Raw genomic sequence first — 19,415 nt, forward strand, 5'->3', positions numbered from 1 at the left:
ATACCAATATAAATGGTCCGTTATTGGACATTATAAATTTTCCAGCTAGCTCATTCTTGGTTGCCAGCGTTTCGCCCTCGTGTGCTAGGGTGGGCTCATCAGTTGGTACCTAGCACACCTACCAATACGCTGGCTAGTGCATACCGTGGAGGCCACTGCGTAGGCTAACTGGAGCCACCGGCAGTGCCAATGCACTAAGAGACTTTGTCTCATCACTAAAAATTGATGCCTGCTTGGCCATCAGATGATATAGATGTTGATTCCCATAGGGAATCTGAAATATTTGTCCTGAATGAGCAAATTTATAATACCAATATAAATGGTCCGTTATTGGACATTATAAATTTTCCAGCTAGCTCATTCTTGGTTGCCAGCGTTTCGCCCTCGTGTGCTAGGGTGGGCTCATCAGTTGGTACCTAGCACACCTACCAATACGCTGGCTAGTGCATACCGTGGAGGCCACTGCGTAGGCTAACTGGAGCCACCGGCAGTGCCAATGCACTAAGAGACTTTGTCTCATCACTAAAAATTAATGCCTGCTTGGCCATCAGATGATATAGATGTTGATTCCCATAGGGAATCTGAAATATTTGTCCTGAATGAGCAAATTTATAATACCAATATAAATGGTCCGTTATTGGACATTATAAATTTTCCAGCTAGCTCATTCTTGGTTGCCAGCGTTTCGCCCTCGTGTGCTAGGGTGGGCTCATCAGTTGGTACCTAGCACACCTACCAATACGCTGGCTAGTGCATACCGTGGAGGCCACTGCATAGGCTAACTGGAGCCACCGGCAGTGCCAATGCACTAAGAGACTTTGTCTCATCACTAAAAATTGATGCCTGCTTGGCCATCAGATGATATAGATGTTGATTCCCATAGGGAATCTGAAATATTTGTCCTGAATGAGCAAATTTATAATACCAATATAAATGGTCCGTTATTGGACATTATAAATTTTCCAACTAGCTCATTCTTGGTTGCCAGCGTTTCGCCCTCGTGTGCTAGGGTGGGCTCATCAGTTGGTACCTAGCACACCTACCAATACGCTGGCTAGTGCATACCGTGGAGGCCACTGCGTAGGCTAACTGGAGCCACCGGCAGTGCCAATGCACTAAGAGACTTTGTCTCATCACTAAAACTTGATGCCTGCTTGGCCATCAGATGATATAGATGTTGATTCCCATAGGGAATCTGAAATATTTGTCCTGAATGAGCAAATTTATAATACCAATATAAATGGTCCGTTATTGGACATTATAAATTTTCCAGCTAGCTCATTCTTGGTTGCCAGCGTTTCGCCCTCGTGTGCTAGGGTGGGCTCATCAGTTGGTACCTAGCACACCTACCAATACGCTGGCTAGTACATACCGTGGAGGCCACTGCGTAGGCTAACTGGAGCCACCGGCAGTGCCAATGCACTAAGAGACTTTGTCTCATCACTAAAACTTGATGCCTGCTTGGCCATCAGATGATATAGATGTTGATTCCCATAGGGAATCTGAAATATTTGTCCTGAATGAGCAAATTTATAATACCAATATAAATGGTCCGTTATTGGACATTATAAATTTTCCAGCTAGCTCATTCTTGGTTGCCAGCGTTTCGCCCTTGTGTGCTAGGGTGGGCTCATCAGTTGGTACCTAGCACACCTACCAATACGCTGGCTAGTGCATACCGTGGAGGCCACTGCGTAGGCTAACTGGAGCCACCGGCAGTGCCAGTGCACTAAGAGACTTTGTCTCATCACTAAAAATTGATGCCTGCTTGGCCATCAGATGATATAGATGTTGATTCCCATAGAGAATCTGAAATATTTGTCCTGAATGAGCAAATTTATAATACCAATATAAATGGTCCGTTATTGGACATTATAAATTTTCCAGCTAGCTCATTCTTGGTTGCCAGCGTTTCGCCGGTGGCTCCAGTTAGCCTTCGCAGTGGGCTCCACGGTATGCACTAGCCAGCGTATTGGTAGGTGTGCTAGGTACCAACTGATGAGCCCACCCTAGCACACGAGGGCGAAACGCTGGCAACCAATAATGAGCTAGCTGGAAAATTTATAATATCCAATAACGGACCATTTATATTGGTATTATAAATTTGCTCATTCAGGACAAATATTTCAGATTCCCTATGGGAATCAACATCTATATCATCTGATGGCCAAGCAGGCATCAATTTTTAGTGATGAGACAAAGTCTCTTAGTGCATTGGCACTGCCGGTGGCTCCAGTTAGCCTACGCAGTGGCCTCCACGGTATGCACTAGCCAGCGTATTGGTAGGTGTGCTAGGTACCAACTGATGAGCCCACCCTAGCACACGAGGGCGAAACGCTGGCAACCAAGAATGAGCTAGCTGGAAAATTTATAATGTCCAATAATGGACCATTTATATTGGTATTATAAATTTGCTCATTCAGGACAAATATTTCAGATTCCCTATGGGAATCAACATCTATATCATCTGATGGCCAAGCAGGCATCAATTTTTAGTGATGAGACAAAGTCTCTTAGTGCATTGGCACTGCCGGTGGCTCCAGTTAGCCTACGCAGTGGCCTCCATGGTATGCACTAGCCAGCGTATTGGTAGGTGTGCTAGGTACCAACTGATGAGCCCACCCTAGCACACGAGGGCGAAACGCTGGCAACCAAGAATGAGCTAGCTGGAAAATTTATAATGTCCAATAACGGACCATTTATATTGGTATTATAAATTTGCTCATTCAGGACAAATATTTCAGATTCCCTATGGAAATCAACATCTATATCATCTGATGGCCAAGCAGGCATCAAGTTTTAGTGATGAGACAAAGTCTCCTAGTGCATTGGCACTGCCGGTGGCTCCAGTTAGCCTACGCAGTGGCCTCCACGGTATGCACTAGCCAGCGTATTGGTAGGTGTGCTAGGTACCAACTGATGAGCCCACCCTAGCACACGAGGGCGAAACGCTGGCAACCAAGAATGAGCTAGCTGGAAAATTTATAATGTCCAATAACGGACCATTTATATTAGTATTATAAATTTGCTCATTCAGGACAAATATTTCAGATTCCCTATGGGAATCAACATCTATATCATCTGATGGCCAAGCAGGCATCAAGTTTTAGTGATGAGACAAAGTCTCTTAGTGCATTGGCACTGCCGGTGGCTCCAGTTAGCCTACGCAGTGGCCTCCACGGTATGCACTAGCCAGCGTATTGGTAGGTGTGCTAGGTACCAACTGATGAGCCCACCCTAGCACACGAGGGCGAAACGCTGGCAACCAAGAATGAGCTAGCTGGAAAATTTATAATGTCCAATAACGGACCATTTATATTGGTATTAAGTGGTATGTTCCGAGCTGTCAGCGGAGAGATGGCGTGGAATGACATTAGTAGACGAATAGGTTTGAATGGCGTCTATAAAAGTAGGAAAGATCACAATATGAATATAAAGTTGGAATTCAAGAGGACAAACTGGGGTAAATATTCATTTATAGGAAGGGGAGTTAGGGATTGGAATAACTTACCAAGAGAGATGTTCAATAAATTTCCAATTTCTTTGAAATCATTTCGGAAAAGGCTAGGAAGGCAACAGATAGGGAATCTGCCACCTGGGCGACTGCCCTAAATGCAGATCAGTATTGATTGATTGATTGATTGATGCAAACATTAGTTTGCATAGCAGGTCGAGCTCCCTTCCGAAGACAGTGTTGGCAGGTGTCATGCGAGTTGTCTTGGACCCTCTCATCCTAGTCCCTCTGGTGCGCCCAAACCACCTTCCTAAGGTGCTGCTCCACAGTTTTCACAAAACACTCCACCATGCCATCTGACTGAGGGCAGAGAGGCGTCATATGGGTCTTCTGCACTCCAAAGCACTGCAGAACCTCTTGCATCAGACTCAACTCAAAGTTTGTGCCCTGTTCGCTGTGCAGTTCCCTCGGGACACCAAATCGGCAGACCAAGACATCAGCCACTGTCGATGCCTCTTGGTTCAGGATGGCGTAGACCTCCGTCCACCTTATGAATTAGTCCAAGGACGGGTGAATGTAACGGTACCCTGTGTCAGATTCGGGGAACGGTCCAACCATATCAATGACAATCTTTTTGAAAGGTGCTTCAACGTTGTACTGCATCATCTAGTCCCTACTACTGATAGGTGGGCCCCGGCTCACCACGCAGGTGTCCCTAACCTGGCACATCCTCTCAACATCATTCCTCAGTTGCACTTAATAGTAACGCTGTCGGGCACGGTCTAGGGTCTTACTTCCAAGTGGCCGGCAGTAGTGCCCACATGCAACTCGGTCAGCACTTCTTTCCTCATGCTCCTGGGAATTATCTGCTGGGTAATCTGCTTTTTTCTGTCAGTCGATTCCCATACGTGGGTAAGCACCCCATCACTAACTATGAGAGATGAATACTGGGCACAGTACGTCTTGTAGGGTGGACTGTGTTCGGCGATGTCTTTCGATTCCGACCTCTGCCCCAACTCAACTTCCCGAGAGATCAGCCCAATGTCGTCCTTCAGCTTCTCCTTCCTGAGGGCGTCTCGATCCCATCCTTCAGTGGTGGTGGTCCTCATGGCCTGGACGTCCATGATGCCCACCTGTCTCTCCACTTTCAGGCAGTGTGCACAGTTCTCAAGGCACGGTCTTTTGGGTAAAGCGTCAGCATTGCAGTGCTTCCTTCCTTGTCGGTGCTCGGTGGTGAAGTTGTACTCCTGAAGGTGCTGTGCCCAGAGAGCTGTCTGTCCTAGATTTCTGAAGCTTAGGAGCCAGGTCAATGCAGAGTGGTCGGTGCTAAAATGGCAAGGCTGCCCATACAGGTGCTTGTGGAAGTGCACCAAGGTTTTCACAATGGCTAGCAATTCCCGACACGTCACGCATTAATTTATCTCAGCTTTTGACGTCTTGCTGAAATAGAGGATCAGCTCCTCCCGGCTGGCTTGCACATTTGACAGCACCCCACCTATTCCCGCGTCGCTTGCATCGGTGTCTACGATGAACTTCTCATTAAGCTTGGGGTATCCTAGGATGGGTGCCGTACACAGAAACTCCTTCAGTGTCTGGAAGGCAGCTTCCTCTCCTCGGTGAGCCATATAAGAGGCTTTGAGATGTCTGCATAGCCAGCTATAAATCTGCGGTAGTACATGCAAAGACCAAGGAAACTCGTCAGTTCTCGCTTGTCCTTCAGTACTGGCCAGTCCCCGACAGCTCCTAACTTATCCAGATCGGTGGCTACTCCCTCCGATAACACGATGTGGCCCAGGTAGCGCACCTCCTTCTGGAACAGCTGACATTTTCCAGTATTTAAATTTAGGTGAGCCCCACATAGCCTCTGGAACACTCTCCACAGATTTTCAATGTGCTCTTTGAACGTGCATCCTACAATAATACCGTCCATATACACGAGGCAGATGTCGTGAGTTAGCCCCGTCAGCACAGACACCATCAGTCACTCGAACGTCGCTGGTGTGTTTCAGAGGCTGAAGGGCATCATGGTTAACTGGTAGAGCCTTTTGACGAGTTGAGAACGCTGTCTTCTCCTTGTCTTCTGGATGGAGCACCACTTGCCAGAACTCAGACTTCAGGTCCAAAGTCGAAAACCAGCTTCAGATAACATGTCCAGGGTATCATCTATCTAAGGTAACGGGAAACAGTCCTTCATGACGACGTTCACCTCACGGTAATCGATGCAGAAACGGAGCTCACCCTTCTTTTTCTTCACTAGGACCACTCCTGATGACCACGGGCTATTTGACTCCTCGATGACTCCCCGCTGTTTCATGTCAACCAGCATCTGATCAATTTTCGCCTTTCTTGCCAGGGGAACCCAGGCGGCTGTCAGATTGGAGCGGCGTCACTGGTGTTAATGCGATGGTACACTATATCGGTCTTTCCATAGTCACCTTGACTAGACTGAAGATGTTCGGGAACTTAACGGTCTAGTTCTTTAAGCTCCCTGAGCTGTTCCGCCTCCAAATGTTTCCTGGCATCTGATATAACCTCATGGAGCTTAAATGATCTTTTGCCTGCTTCCAGGGCCTGCACATCTTCATGTTTCACTGGCATGGCGCACGTGACTGGTTCACAAGTCCCAAACTCGGTCCCACTTGGTATCCTCTTCTCTCGCGATGTCAAATTCAATGTTTGTACCGGCATGCAGCCGAAACCATCATCTCACTGCTGGCTGGTATAACTTCGTCGCTGGCCAGCATTAATCGTGCTACTTGAGGTTGCGCCCCTGGGCGTCGGAGCATTACATCTTGTTTGCTGAGCCACAACACACGTCGTCCCACGTTGACAGTCGCCTCGTATGCCTGTGATGCGTCTAGGCCCAGGATGACCTCATCTGTGATGGCGGCATTGTCCCAGCATCAGCTGAAGTAGCGCCTCCTTCAGGACAGGGATGGTGTCTCCTAAGGCCGTTCGCAGCACGTATGGGCGGTTGGGTTCCCTCTTTGGTTGTTCTTCACCGATGTCAGGCCTTGCGATGGTTAATGCCGCCCCTGTGTCTATCATGACCCAGCACGACCTGTCTCCTAGCCATCTGTCGGTGATCAAGCTGTGGTCACTCCGTTCGGTGACCACATTTAGCGCGAAACAAGAGGACGGAAGTAATGGTGTCAGTCTAGCTAAGACGAGCGAAGAGAACAGATGTGTTGTGTGGAGTGTGCCAGGTGAGTGGAATGGGAGTGAGGAGTGGGCAGGTCGAATAGAGTGCTACATGGCAGATGATCAGCATTGAAAATATAGAACCATTGTAGGTAGATGGCAGGGAAGTAAGAAGAATGCTACAGCCAAAAGTAAGCAAGTTAGCTTAGGGATGGAACTGAAAGGTGAGATGCTGATGGTGGCAGCGGTTGTCACAATCCTGCTGGTTATTGGGGGTGTGGAAGTAAATCCAGGCCCACAGGGCAGTGGGAGCATGAATTGGCAGGACGTTTAATTAATAAGAAAAGTGGTTAAGGAGGTAGTAGAGGAACTCTGTCTGTTTGAGCAGTTAAAACGGATGATACATGAGCAAGTTAAGGAGCATGAAATGACGAGACAGTGGATCCAGGAAAATACTAATGAAGTCAAAGGTAAAGGAAAGCAGTGAGAGAGTTGTAGTGTTTCTAAAGGAAAAATTAAAAAAATATGGAAGAGGTGGTGAGACAGGTAAGCATGGAAAAAAAGCATTTTTATTTATGGTGTGCAAAAAGAGAATGTAGAGATTAAGGTGGACATAATATACATGTAATACAAAGAAAAATGAAAATCAACGTCAGTGAGGTTGATATAGATGACATGAACAGGATAGGCAGGCTGAGGGGGTGCAGATCTATAAAGGTCACGTTGCTATCCTCACTGATGGCAGATATAGTGATCAGAAACGCCGGAGACCTGCAGAAAGAAAGAAATGTGGATTAAGAGAGACTGGGGAAGAGATGGGAATAGAAATATCCAAATTTTGAAGAAACATATGATTAGGGGAAGACTGCAAGTGCTAAGAGCTCATATTAGGGGCCAAGTGCTGGTGGTGTCCATTGGGAAATGGTCTCGAAAGTGGGGAGTGTCGAAACATTTGTCTATGGAGGAGGATTTAAATAAGAATCAAACAAGATGGGATGATGAGGGCATGATTGGTATAAGGAGTGGAACACCGAGTGCGAGATGTAGTGTTGGAAGGGACGGGCATGACAAAATTGACAGAGGGAAGAGGAGCAGTGAGTTGAGTGACATTAATGTGGCAGTGAGTGCGGAGGAAAGAAAGATAAGGGAACAATGTTTCGAAGAATTTTGGTCTGACAGTGAGGAAAGGAGAAGGTGGGCCAGGGAATTTGGCAGAGAAATACATATGGAATGTGAGAGGGAAGAGCAGAGAGTAGTGAATAGTGAATTAAGAGGGGTGAGCAGAGAGGAATGCGGTTCAAGCCCCAGTACGAGTGAATGTCTAGTACAGAGTGAGAAACTGAGCAAAAGCAAGGCTCTACACAAAGGGAGAAGTGTGAGCTTAAAGGATTATGGGGGAAGAGAGATAAAAATGGAGAAGGTATGGTAACTATGAGTCAAAAGCTAAGTAAAATGATGTAGGGTTAAATATGGTCAAGGGTGGTGCGGGTTTGATGTATGCAATGGAGGTGTCCATGTATTGATGTTATTGTTTATGGGTGATTGAGTGATCTCGATATAGTATAGAGGAGAGGGGTCAATAATAAGTAAGTTGTTGGTGGTTTTTAATGATGTTGGACGGTAGAGTAAAGAAGTGGTGGATGATTGAAGAGGTAATGATGTCTAGTTTGTAATTATGGATGGGGAAGGTGAGATGGTGGAGTAGTGAAGATGTTTGATTGATAAGAAAGGTGTGAGTGGATCATGACAAGAGAGTAATAGTAATGAGGTATTATATATGACTGATAAGACAGGTAGTGTAATAAGGTGGTCTATAGATTCAACTAGGAGGTAAAGAGTTCAAAGAGATGGAAAGGCAATAATAATGAATGTAATGGCCAGTAGGATTGTTCAAATTAGTTTGATTCCTTGACTTTCTGGTTCCTACTATTCCTCCAGATATCGGTGTATGAATTTATTGAATATCAGGCTTCCTATAATAGTAATTATTAATAGAATAAAGAGAGTGTGATCATGAAGGAAGATTAGTTTTTCTATTAATGTTGAGGAGCTATTTATTTTTTACAATTTTTTTTATGTCGCTTTGACACAGATAGGTCTTAAGGTGACGATGAGACAGGAAAGGGCTAGGAGTAGTACAACACCAGCATTTTCCTGGTGTGAAAATCTGAATCCACAGAAAACCATCTTCATTGCTGCCAACAGTGGGGTTTGAACCCACTATTGCCTGAATGCAACCTTACAGCCACGCACCCCTAACCGCACGGCCAACTCGCTTGGTGAGCTACTTTGTAAATTTAAGTTTGATTAAGCTCCCATGATTTAATGAAAGCGTGAACTTATATGGAGAGCTTAAATCAACTGCATTATTCTGCATATTATAAGATAGTTAATGTATGTATTTCAGAGCACAAGTTCAGCTATCGGGTAAGGTTGGTATCATTCTACAGGACTTCCCTAAAATTGAGATGTACAGCTGTCTAGGTAATACAAGCTAACCCTAAGAAATGCTATAGGAAGAATGTTGAATTTATATCTTTGAATATAGTTGTGAATTGGATTTTAAGTCATTTAGGTTTTACTGCTAATCCTGTGATTAGGGGGGTCTTATTGAATAAACCCAGCCATGATAGCAAACACTGTGCCTATATATAGTGCATGATAGAAGTGAGCTACAAATGGTGTCATGTAAAATGATATTAACTGAAGGGTTGGCTGATACTACTCCTGTTAATACTACAATAGTAAAGAGAAATACCAAATACTCATAGTAAAGGCAAGTCAGTTGGGTCCGATGAAGTGTTGCTAATCATCTGAAAATTTTGATTCCTATAAGGAGAGCAATAGTTATAGTTTTTAAAGTGCAATAAGCTCATTATCAACTCTATTCCCACAGCAAATATGTGTGTGAGCCTACACTAGAAATTCTAGGACACCAATTGCTATTATAGCATAAATTATACCGAGTGTACTGAAAGTTAACTTCTTTCAACTTTCTTGAATAATAATGTGAAACTCTTCCGAATGCTGCCAGAATGAAAAGGTACATTTCTGGGTGACCAAAGTTCAGAACAGATGCTGGTAGAAACTTGGATCTGCACCCCCAGCTGGGTAGAAGAATGAGGTGTTTAAGTTTCAATAAGCGAGCAACATAGTAATTGTTCCGGCAAAGATGGGAAGAGAAAGAAGCAGAAAAGCTGTAACTGCTACTGCCCTTATAAACAGGGGGGGGATGGGGTTTGATCAAGGGACATCCCTATGATACGCATGGCAAGTGCATACCATGCAGGCCACTGCGTAGGCTACTTGGAGCCACCAGCAGTGCCAATACACTATGAGAGACTTTGTGCCTGCCTGGTGATCAGATGATACAGATGTTGATTCCCATAGGGAACCTGAAATATTTGTCCCAAATGAGTAAATTTATAATAATTTATAATATGGTATGCTCTTGCCATGTGTCTTGGTGTGTGTGCTATTTACCAACTGATGAGCCCAACTTAGCACACTGGGGCAAAACGCTAGCAACCAGGAATGAGTTAGCTGGAAAATTTATAATGTCCAATAATGGACCATTTAAATTGGCAATATAAATTCACTCATTCGGGACAAATATTTCAGGTTCCCTATGGGAATTAACATCTATATCATATTGATAGTTGTAGTAATAAAATTAACTGCCCCTAGAATAGAAGACACCCCAGCTAAGTTGAGTGAGAAAATTGCTAAATCTATAGATGCCATGGCATGGGCAATTTCTGAGGGCAGAGGGGGTACACGGTTCAATCAGTACCTGCAGCGCTTTCCACTAGGCTACTCTAAGTAGTAATTTTAATGAAGGAGGCAATAATAAAATTCTCATACTGCAATATAAACAATTGTTTATATGATTGAAGGCTCTATTTAGTACTCCTTATATGAGAGGGACTCATCACTTTCCAAATCCCCCAATTATAATAGGCATTACCATAAAGAAAATTATTACAAATGCGTGACCTATAACAATTAGGTTATAGATCCAGTCGTCAACAGTTAGATAGCCAGGTTTACCTAGTTCTACTCGAATTAGTAGGCTAAGTAATGTTCTTACTATTCCTCCTCATGCACCAAAAATGAGCCATAATTTCCCAATGTTCGCAGGCTGAGGTTGTAGGCTGTAACTGTAAATTTATCGAAGAGAATTTTATACCACGCTTCATAGTCAATACTGATATCAGGTGGCAATTCTGGAGGAGTAGGACGACAACTAAGACTCAAAAATTTTCTGTCTTGGCGAGCTCCTGCCTTTCCTCAGTTTCTTTCCTAAATGTTTGATCATCCATACACTTAACTGAAATAAACTACCAATTCATTGTAGTCATCATAGTAGTCATAACCTTGTACCATTATTCAAAGTTAACTAAACTAAAAGCCTTCAAAGCTGCAAATAAATAAATAGAAGAAGCAGGAACATACAGGATTTTGTGACACGATTCTTGGTTATACTCAAGAAGTTTTGATTGATGTGATAAGTGTTGAATACCAGAACAATCGACAAGCTTAGGAGGCCATAGGCATATAAAATGCAATTTTCATATATTTTCTCCAACTAGTATTGCCAAAATTATTCACACAACGTGGTTGATCGAGGAATAAGCTATTAGCTTACATAATGAGGTTTAGTTCAGACCAGGTAATGTCCCAGTTAGCATTGAGGTGACAATTATTCTAATGAGATATTTATTTCAGTAACATTGGCCAGTAGTAATAGTGTAGCAATATTTTGTCATGTTATTACAATGAAACAATTGTTTCATCTTAAACCTCCTATTGTTTCAAGAAATCAATAATGGAAGAGGGTGGCTCCCATTATTAATAAGAGTGCTGAACAGAGGAGGGTTTGAAAGATTCTACATTCTGTAATGATAGGCTTATTTGAGAATGTAATTATTAGGAAAATTGAAGAGTAGTATTGCTGAGGCTAGGCTTATACTCAGAAGTATTTTAGTGAAACTTCTGTTGCTATGCTTTTTGTATTATTTATTAAAGGGATAAAGTATAAGAAGTTGATTTCTAAGCCCATGACCATGAAGTGGAAATAAGGCAACAATCGTACCTAATATTTAAAAGGTGCTAAATAGAATTTTTGCAGGATTATTAAAGATTAAGGAGCACAATCCTATTTATGGGGTATGAACCCATTTGCTTACATTTTTTGGTGTCTAGGTGTATGAGGCACAAAATACTTTGATACTTAAGGGAGCAGTTTAAGTCTCTTTGATATAGTAAAGGTAAATCATTACATGATTTACTCTATCACAGTAATGATTTTAAACCAAGCACTTCATTGGCTAGAAACTTTTAAGAAAAAGACTCAGGTGGTGATGCAGGAGGTAGGATGTTAAATAATTGTTGATTGGTTGTTTGGGTGCAGCAAGAAATGAATGGTCGCTGCCTGAGGTTTTGCATCCAGGCGTGTACATTTATGCAGTTGGCGGTGACAGCGATATAATATTTAAAATAAGTAAGAAATATGACTGATATAAGTTAGGAAGTATCTTGGCACCATCTGAACGAAAGATCGTTCTTGAGATGGGGGTTATATTTATGATGAAATTAAGTTTTATTCATTAAGTTTAGTAGCAATTTTGATGATGATACTTGCTGTTTAAAGGGGCCTAACATCAGAGGTCATCGACCCCAGTAGCAATTTATGGAGAGTTGCAATACTATTACACACACACACACACACACACATATATATATTTATTTAGATATTAGTATCCTACAGAAGACATACTAATAAATAGTAACTTATAGATATGCATGCACCTTATACCCTCATTAATACCTATAAATGAGGTTCTTGGAAACATTCCTGACATTGTAGGGTGCATTAATTTAAATATGCATTAAATATAAATTTTGAACATTAATAAGTGCTTTTTGCTAGTGGCTTTATGTCACACCGACGCAGATAGGTCTTATGGCGGCGATGGGATAGCAAAGGCGTAGGAGTTGGAAGGAAGCAGCCATGGCCTTAATTAAGGCACAGCCTTCACATCTGGTGTGAAAATGTGAAACCACGGAAAACCATCTTCAGGGCTGTCGACAGTGGGATTCGAACCCACTATCTCCTGGATGCAAGCTCACAGCTGCGCACCTCTAACTGCACGGCCAACACACCCAGTATTAATAAATGATTATATAATTATACAGTAATATTGGCATTTAAGGATAATATCCTATATTCATTATCTACTTATTTTAAACAAGAAGTTAAGAGTTCTTTTATAGATATGCATTTAAATGCACCAATTTAACCCTTCGCGGGCCATGATGTTTGGCAGCTGTTGGCGAAGGGTAATTTTAGAAAGAAGTAACTGCTAAAAGTATTCTGAAGTATGCATTCATGTATAGGAACAACATATATTTTGGGTTTCACTGAATTTCAACACTAATGTGCCCCAGGAATGAATTTTTATTATTTCACGAGAATTGGTTACCGAAAAATGGCAGAAGTGTTGCTAAATAATGTTACCAGTAAATATAATTTGTAAAATTGTTATTTTAATTCTATTACTGTAATCACAATTCACTGACAAAATACAAGACAAACAACACAAAACAACAATAATAATAATAATCTATGTACAGTTCTGAATGTTGTTAATACTATAATAATAATTGTTCAACAAATAAATACCACATGAAAGAAGCAGCACAGAAGCAGAAGCAGAGTGCTAATTACTACACCAATAAATGCTTCCAATTCTGAAACACGTGGAGGTATCCATGGTGCAATTCTTGCCCTTTTAGTCCTGGATGTTGCTTTCTTCCTATTTGTGTTTCCCTGAATACAAGTTTCATTCGTAATTATCTCAAAATCTCATCATCAAAGAAGAGATAATAGTACTCTAGTGGATCAGTATCTTGATTAAAATATGATGGTAAAATAGTCCCCTGCTAAATATTATATATTGGAATCCTAATTGATGGGCCAGATCAAAATTACTGATGTCAGTCCAGGCAGTGCCGAGTGCATATGCACTATCATCTGTACGATCAATTGTGCTGCTCTTGCATTCACTACCGCTACTGCAAGAAATCTCATGAGACTGACCTTCAGTGTTGCTAAATGATGACACATTCATTAACTGCAGTATCTTATCACTTGTGATTAGATTCCTTTTAACAATTTTGCCAAAAACATGCGGAAAACCTGGAAAATATGAATCACAGTATTGTGCAGTTGCACACAATCAACAAGCTCACCTGATAACTGATAAACCAATGTGCGTAATATAATCATAATGCCACAATTTGGCTTTAAAATGTTTGTAAGTGCAACTTATGCCACCTGTTGATTATTCTTACTACTACTACTATTTGAACTCAGAGAGCCGGTAAAATGTTGAAGTATTGTGCAAGCTCATATATAGGTTTCTGCCCATGAGGATACGGACAGGTAACACATATATTGGTTTTTGCCTGTGAAAGATTAATTATTATATATATATAAAAGCAACTTAAGATTAGATTAAATTATTATTACATGGCAGCAGGCTCACCCAAGTTTGTGTTAATAGGAAAACCAGTGTTAGGGTTTTTGTTGGTCTGTGCTTCACTTAGTGGTTGTGAAATAATCATGTTTGGTGCAAAAACCATGACAAAATTTAAATGGGAGACAGCATCAAGTTTTGCTGTATTGGACCAATTATTATCTTTAAGTAGCTAATTTTATCTTCACATGCAGTTAATCTGTTGATGCATTATGAATGTGATGGTGCCTGTAATGGGATTAGGGTTAATGTAGCTGTTTCATTTATTTAGTTTAAAGAAAACAATACATTTGCATTGCATGAATAAGATATCAATATTTATAAATACTTAAAATTTATACAACTTCCCATCATCTTCAGTGTCATACACTAATTTAAGCATTACCTAGGTATTTAAATATAGAACTATGGAAGTTAATGTAAATATCCTCGAAAAGAATCTGTCCAAGTAAATCCTAATATTATTGTTTTGCCATCGTTGAATCACATAGGAATATTGAATTAAGGCTTATAAATAATTTCACCACCTTAGTCCTCTCTCTGAACTTGATCTAGACCTATAAGTTTACCTTCATAGGGTTCAAGGTAAATATCTCATCTCGTATGTATGAGTAACATATATGAATCACATGGACCCCATCACGCTAGATAATACAAATATCCTTATAAACACTGAATTGTAAGACAAGGAAAATTCAGAAACTTCATAACCCAATCAACCCCTAGCTCGCTCACCATCAAGCCAATAGTTTCAGCTCACAAGCTAAACAAATCTTAGTAGATGGAAAAAATCCCAGCACAATATACACGCTCCTAAAATTGCCCCCATAATCAGGACTACTTTGCAATGTAACCCACCCATCAACATTTAGAGGATGAACTGGAGTAGAATTTAAAGCACCTATTATTGAATAATAAACCAACTTCAATGAATAACAGACTATTAAATGTGTAGAAAAAAGTATAAAAAACACAATATACTGATATAAGATAAACGATAAAGTCCTTATAATAAAACCAAGCTGAAAATGGTATGCCACACAAGATTAGAAACATTAAACACCATCAATGGCAACTGCTTGAAAATATTTCCAATAAAATAAAATATTATGTGAATCCTTCATATTATGAATTAAAGAAGCAGCACATATAAACAACAATGCCTTAAATAAAGCACAAGTACATAAAAAAACGGCTAACATAGGATACCCTATAGCTAAAATTCTTAGTCAACACTAACTGACTTACAGTTGACAAGGCAATAATCTTCAAGTCAAATTTGAAAATCAGACCCAACAAAGCCATAAACATAGTCAATAGCCATGAACATAGTCAATAGCCATAAACGTATGCAATAGAAACTTCAAATATCACATATCAACAAACACCTTAAAATGAATTGATAAGTAAACTCCAGCTGTTCCTAGTGTAGACAAATGCAACAAGGTTGGGACAGGAGTTGAAGCAGGTGTAGATGCCACAAGTCAAGAAAAGTGAGGAATTTGAACACTTATTTATGAGCTAGTACTACTGTAAAATTAATAAGAAATATGACAGAAGAATCCTTACCAAGATCTAAATAATAAACAATTTTTAAATCCCATATATCATTATTCGGCAATAGCTATCAACACCACCACATCCCCAAGTCGATTAGAAAGAGCCGTAAGTTATGATCTTCATTTCAGTGTTGACGTTTAACTAATAATGTAGAGTTTGAGGGATGTTCCACCATTCAACACATTGCAAAAATATATTAAATTATAAGAAGACCAGTTTTGACTACCTTGGAGTCATCATCAATTCTTGGTGAAAATTAAATTGAGGGAAATCTGATAACAATCACCATAACAAAAACCATGTAACTATAAGTGATTACATGGAAACACATCATTGAGTTGATAGACATTACCTTGAAATGCAACGTACATGTGGCAAGCAGAACTTGAAGCTTAGAAAGTTCCAGCCAGTTAGAGCAGTTAGAGCCAGAACTGGGAACTTTCTAAGCTCTAAGTTCTGCTTGCCAAGTGTACATTGCATTTCAAGGTAATGTCTATCAACTCAATGATGTGTTTCCATGCAATCACCTATACGTACATGGTTTTTCGTTATGATGATTGTTATCAGATTCTCCCCAATTTAATTTTCACCAAGAACTGATGATGACTCCAAGGGAGTCAAAACTGGTCTTCTTATAATTTAATATATTTTTGCAATGTGTTGAATGGTGGAACATCCCTAAAACTGTACATTATTAGAAAGAGCCATGAACAGTCCAGCATTATACTACATGTTTTGAATAAAAAAATCACTAAACTGTAGGAGAACAATCCACACCTGTCTCACCCTAATAAAATACTACCGGGCGAGTTGGCCATGTAGTTATAACCGCGCAGCTGTGAGCTTGCATCCGAGAGATAGTGGGTTCGAATCCCACTGTCGGCAGGCCTGAAGATGTTTTTCCATGGCTTCCCAATTTCACACCAGGCAAATGCTGGAGCTGTACCTTAATTAAGGCCATGGCCGCTTCCTTCCCACTCCCAGCCCTTTCCTATCCCATCGTCACCATAAGACCTATCTGTGTCGGTGTGACGTACAGCGCATAGCAAAAAATATATACTATTCACATTAGGTCTAATAAACTAAAACACTATAGACAAAACAAACATTAAAAGTAAAATAATAAACTGATTAATTCTCAAATCCCTGTGCATATATTCCTCACTTAAAAAAAAAGAACCAAAGACGAAATAAACAACACAAACCCCATCAATAATAGAGATATTCAATAAAACAAAGGAAGTCATAACAATTGAACTTCTATTTAAAGTAAATACACCTCATTTAATAAAAACTATCAAATCACACGTAGTAAAGTAAAACAATGTTATAATAAAGACCACTATTGAAAGAAACAAAAATAAAAATTCAGCAAATTGATAATTACCATAAAATGGTTTGAAGTAGGCACCTATAACTCTGGTATCAGAAACCAACATTTTTATTAAACCATCTGAACATATATCATAAAATACCCAAATCACCCCTCAACACTAAAATGTTTAAGGGTAGCTAATGTTGTAAATTAAACTCACGACTATAACCTGTAGAACATGAATGAATCCCTGAAAACAGTATACCATGTTAACTATAAGAACAAAACTACAGTGTGTAAACTGCTCTAAAAAGACATTAAATGAAAAGTTACCCAAGATAAAGAAATCAAACTTCACCTATCAAACTCAATGAAAAAGGTGCTGCTATATTTGAAGGCATAAAATTCATTAAACCCTATCTCAGCAATATACTGTGCTGTTATATAATGTAGAACATATATGTAAACAATTACATGCCATTGCTATTTACTTGTATTTATGGTTGTTTCTAACTATGAACAGATATCACAACAAATGATTGCAAAATTTAATGGCTGGAACAATGTTCAAACTCTGATGGTGTTTTCTGCTGAAGAAGACCAGCAGGAAACTGCAATAAACAAATCAGAGGCTGATATGGCTTTCAAGGTTTACAGCAAGTTTCTGCACATATTAGTTTAACAAAATTAAGGGGGAATGACCTCATGTTAATTAATTAGTGTATTTATTTATTTTCGGGACTTATATTCGCTGAACAGTGCGGTCCAATTTGATACATAGAGTAACAGGTTTTCCAGGTCAGAGAAAAAATGAGTGTGCAAGAGAGAGTGAGAGCATGGCAAATGAACTGGCTAGCCGTGCTACCTCTATATGTTTACTGCCGCTCTCTCTTGTCTGTGCGGTGCTCAAATGAACACTGACACCCCAAAACAGGTGCTGAATATACAATTAGGCATCTAATTTTGATATGGCAAAACATTCCTTCAGAAGTTTTCATACAAATCTCAATTTGATCAGATGTACAGATGAAAGGGTTTTCCATGCTGGCATCTCAAACAGAAGGCTAATAATGTCCTGTCACAAGCTCAAGCTGTACTTTAGTACATCCATTCATCTTAATTTGTAGCTTTGTCAAACTGCTTTCCTTTCATCTGTCTTCAATTCCAAACAAGACAACCATTACCTCCTGCAACTGATTATCATATCTTCCCTTTAAATCTCCCACATTTCACTTTTCCATTACAGCTCACTATGTTTTAAAATCTTGATCTCTAAATTTCTACTGTTCATCTCCCACGGACAGCCAACACATTTGTGTTCCATTTACCAACAGGAAATAAAATTCTCAAATAGTTCAATTTATTCAAGAAGCCGTTTTGTTACTAACTTTACACCCTTTCCTCATATGACAATCCAAACAAAAAGTATCTACTTGAGGCCTTCTGCTCCCCTTCATGAAATCACCTATGACAACCCTATCAGTAAAAATGACATGATTCTTACTACATGTAAGACAATCTTGCAAATTGGCACTGATAGAGTAGGGTATTAATTTGTACAAATATTCATAAAATTATCAATTACTTTCATGCGTGGTTGACCTAATCAGTTACAACTGTAGGCGTGTTAATGGCAAAATAAATATTTTATTCAAATACAAGGAATGAAAGGTATACTTCCACTGCAGTATTCACACAATTTTCGAGATCCGATCAACTTTGAAATAGATTTCCGCAAACAAAACATCTGTACACCTCTACCAAATAGTGTGTACATGTTACGGCTATTAAACAAGCAGTAGTGAAGCATCCACGGTGTGTAGAATTATTTAGTTCTTTCTCCGGGTTGAACCATGTTGTTCTTTTCTGTACCTCAAATCAAGTTGGGGTATTTCAGTTGCTTTGACAAAGAATACTGCAATGTATTTGAAACACAGGCAAACTGTACATAATGTACAGAAAAGAGCATGGTTCAACCCAGAAAAAGAACTATATTAAAGCAAACTTGTTGCAAAATCATTTTTATACTGGACCACCCTACGACCATTCCTAGAAGAGAGAGAATATATGATACTGCATGTATGAAAAAGATGGGCCTTGCAACAAATTGGGAATACAGCCACCCAGCACTTAATACCTCTCACAAAAAAAGAGCTTATTGCACACATCACTACAGTATGGTATTTTCAATTGGTGTTGCCCACAGAACAGATGTGCCCAAGATGGAACTTCTGAGAAAACGTCCCACCATAATAATAATAATAATAATAATAATAATAATAATAATAATAATAATAATAAAGGCAGGTGGCCTTCAAAGAGGCCTGGTTAAGGTATTTGTAACTGATGTTGTACAAGCGACCAGTGCGACAGTGAAAATGGTGTCATATATATGATGAATTGA

The 19,415-nt window shown here is 40.1% G+C and overlaps 1 protein-coding gene across 1 annotated transcript in view; it reads right to left on the reverse strand.

The window, feature by feature from the left end:
- Positions 1–7,197: 7,197 nt before the first annotated feature.
- LOC136874606 (probable inactive protein kinase DDB_G0270444) overlaps positions 7,198–19,415 on the reverse strand; it is a 117,607-nt gene continuing 105,389 nt past the window's right edge. Inside the window, exon 8 of the mRNA XM_068227877.1 lies at positions 7,198–7,366. Within this exon, the coding sequence (XP_068083978.1) occupies positions 7,198–7,366 (169 nt within the window). The remainder of the gene's footprint in view (positions 7,367–19,415) is intronic.

The sequence above is a fragment of the Anabrus simplex genome, chromosome 5 (genome assembly GCF_040414725.1).
Source record: "Anabrus simplex isolate iqAnaSimp1 chromosome 5, ASM4041472v1, whole genome shotgun sequence".
Classification (NCBI taxonomy): Eukaryota; Metazoa; Arthropoda; class Insecta; order Orthoptera; family Tettigoniidae; genus Anabrus; species Anabrus simplex.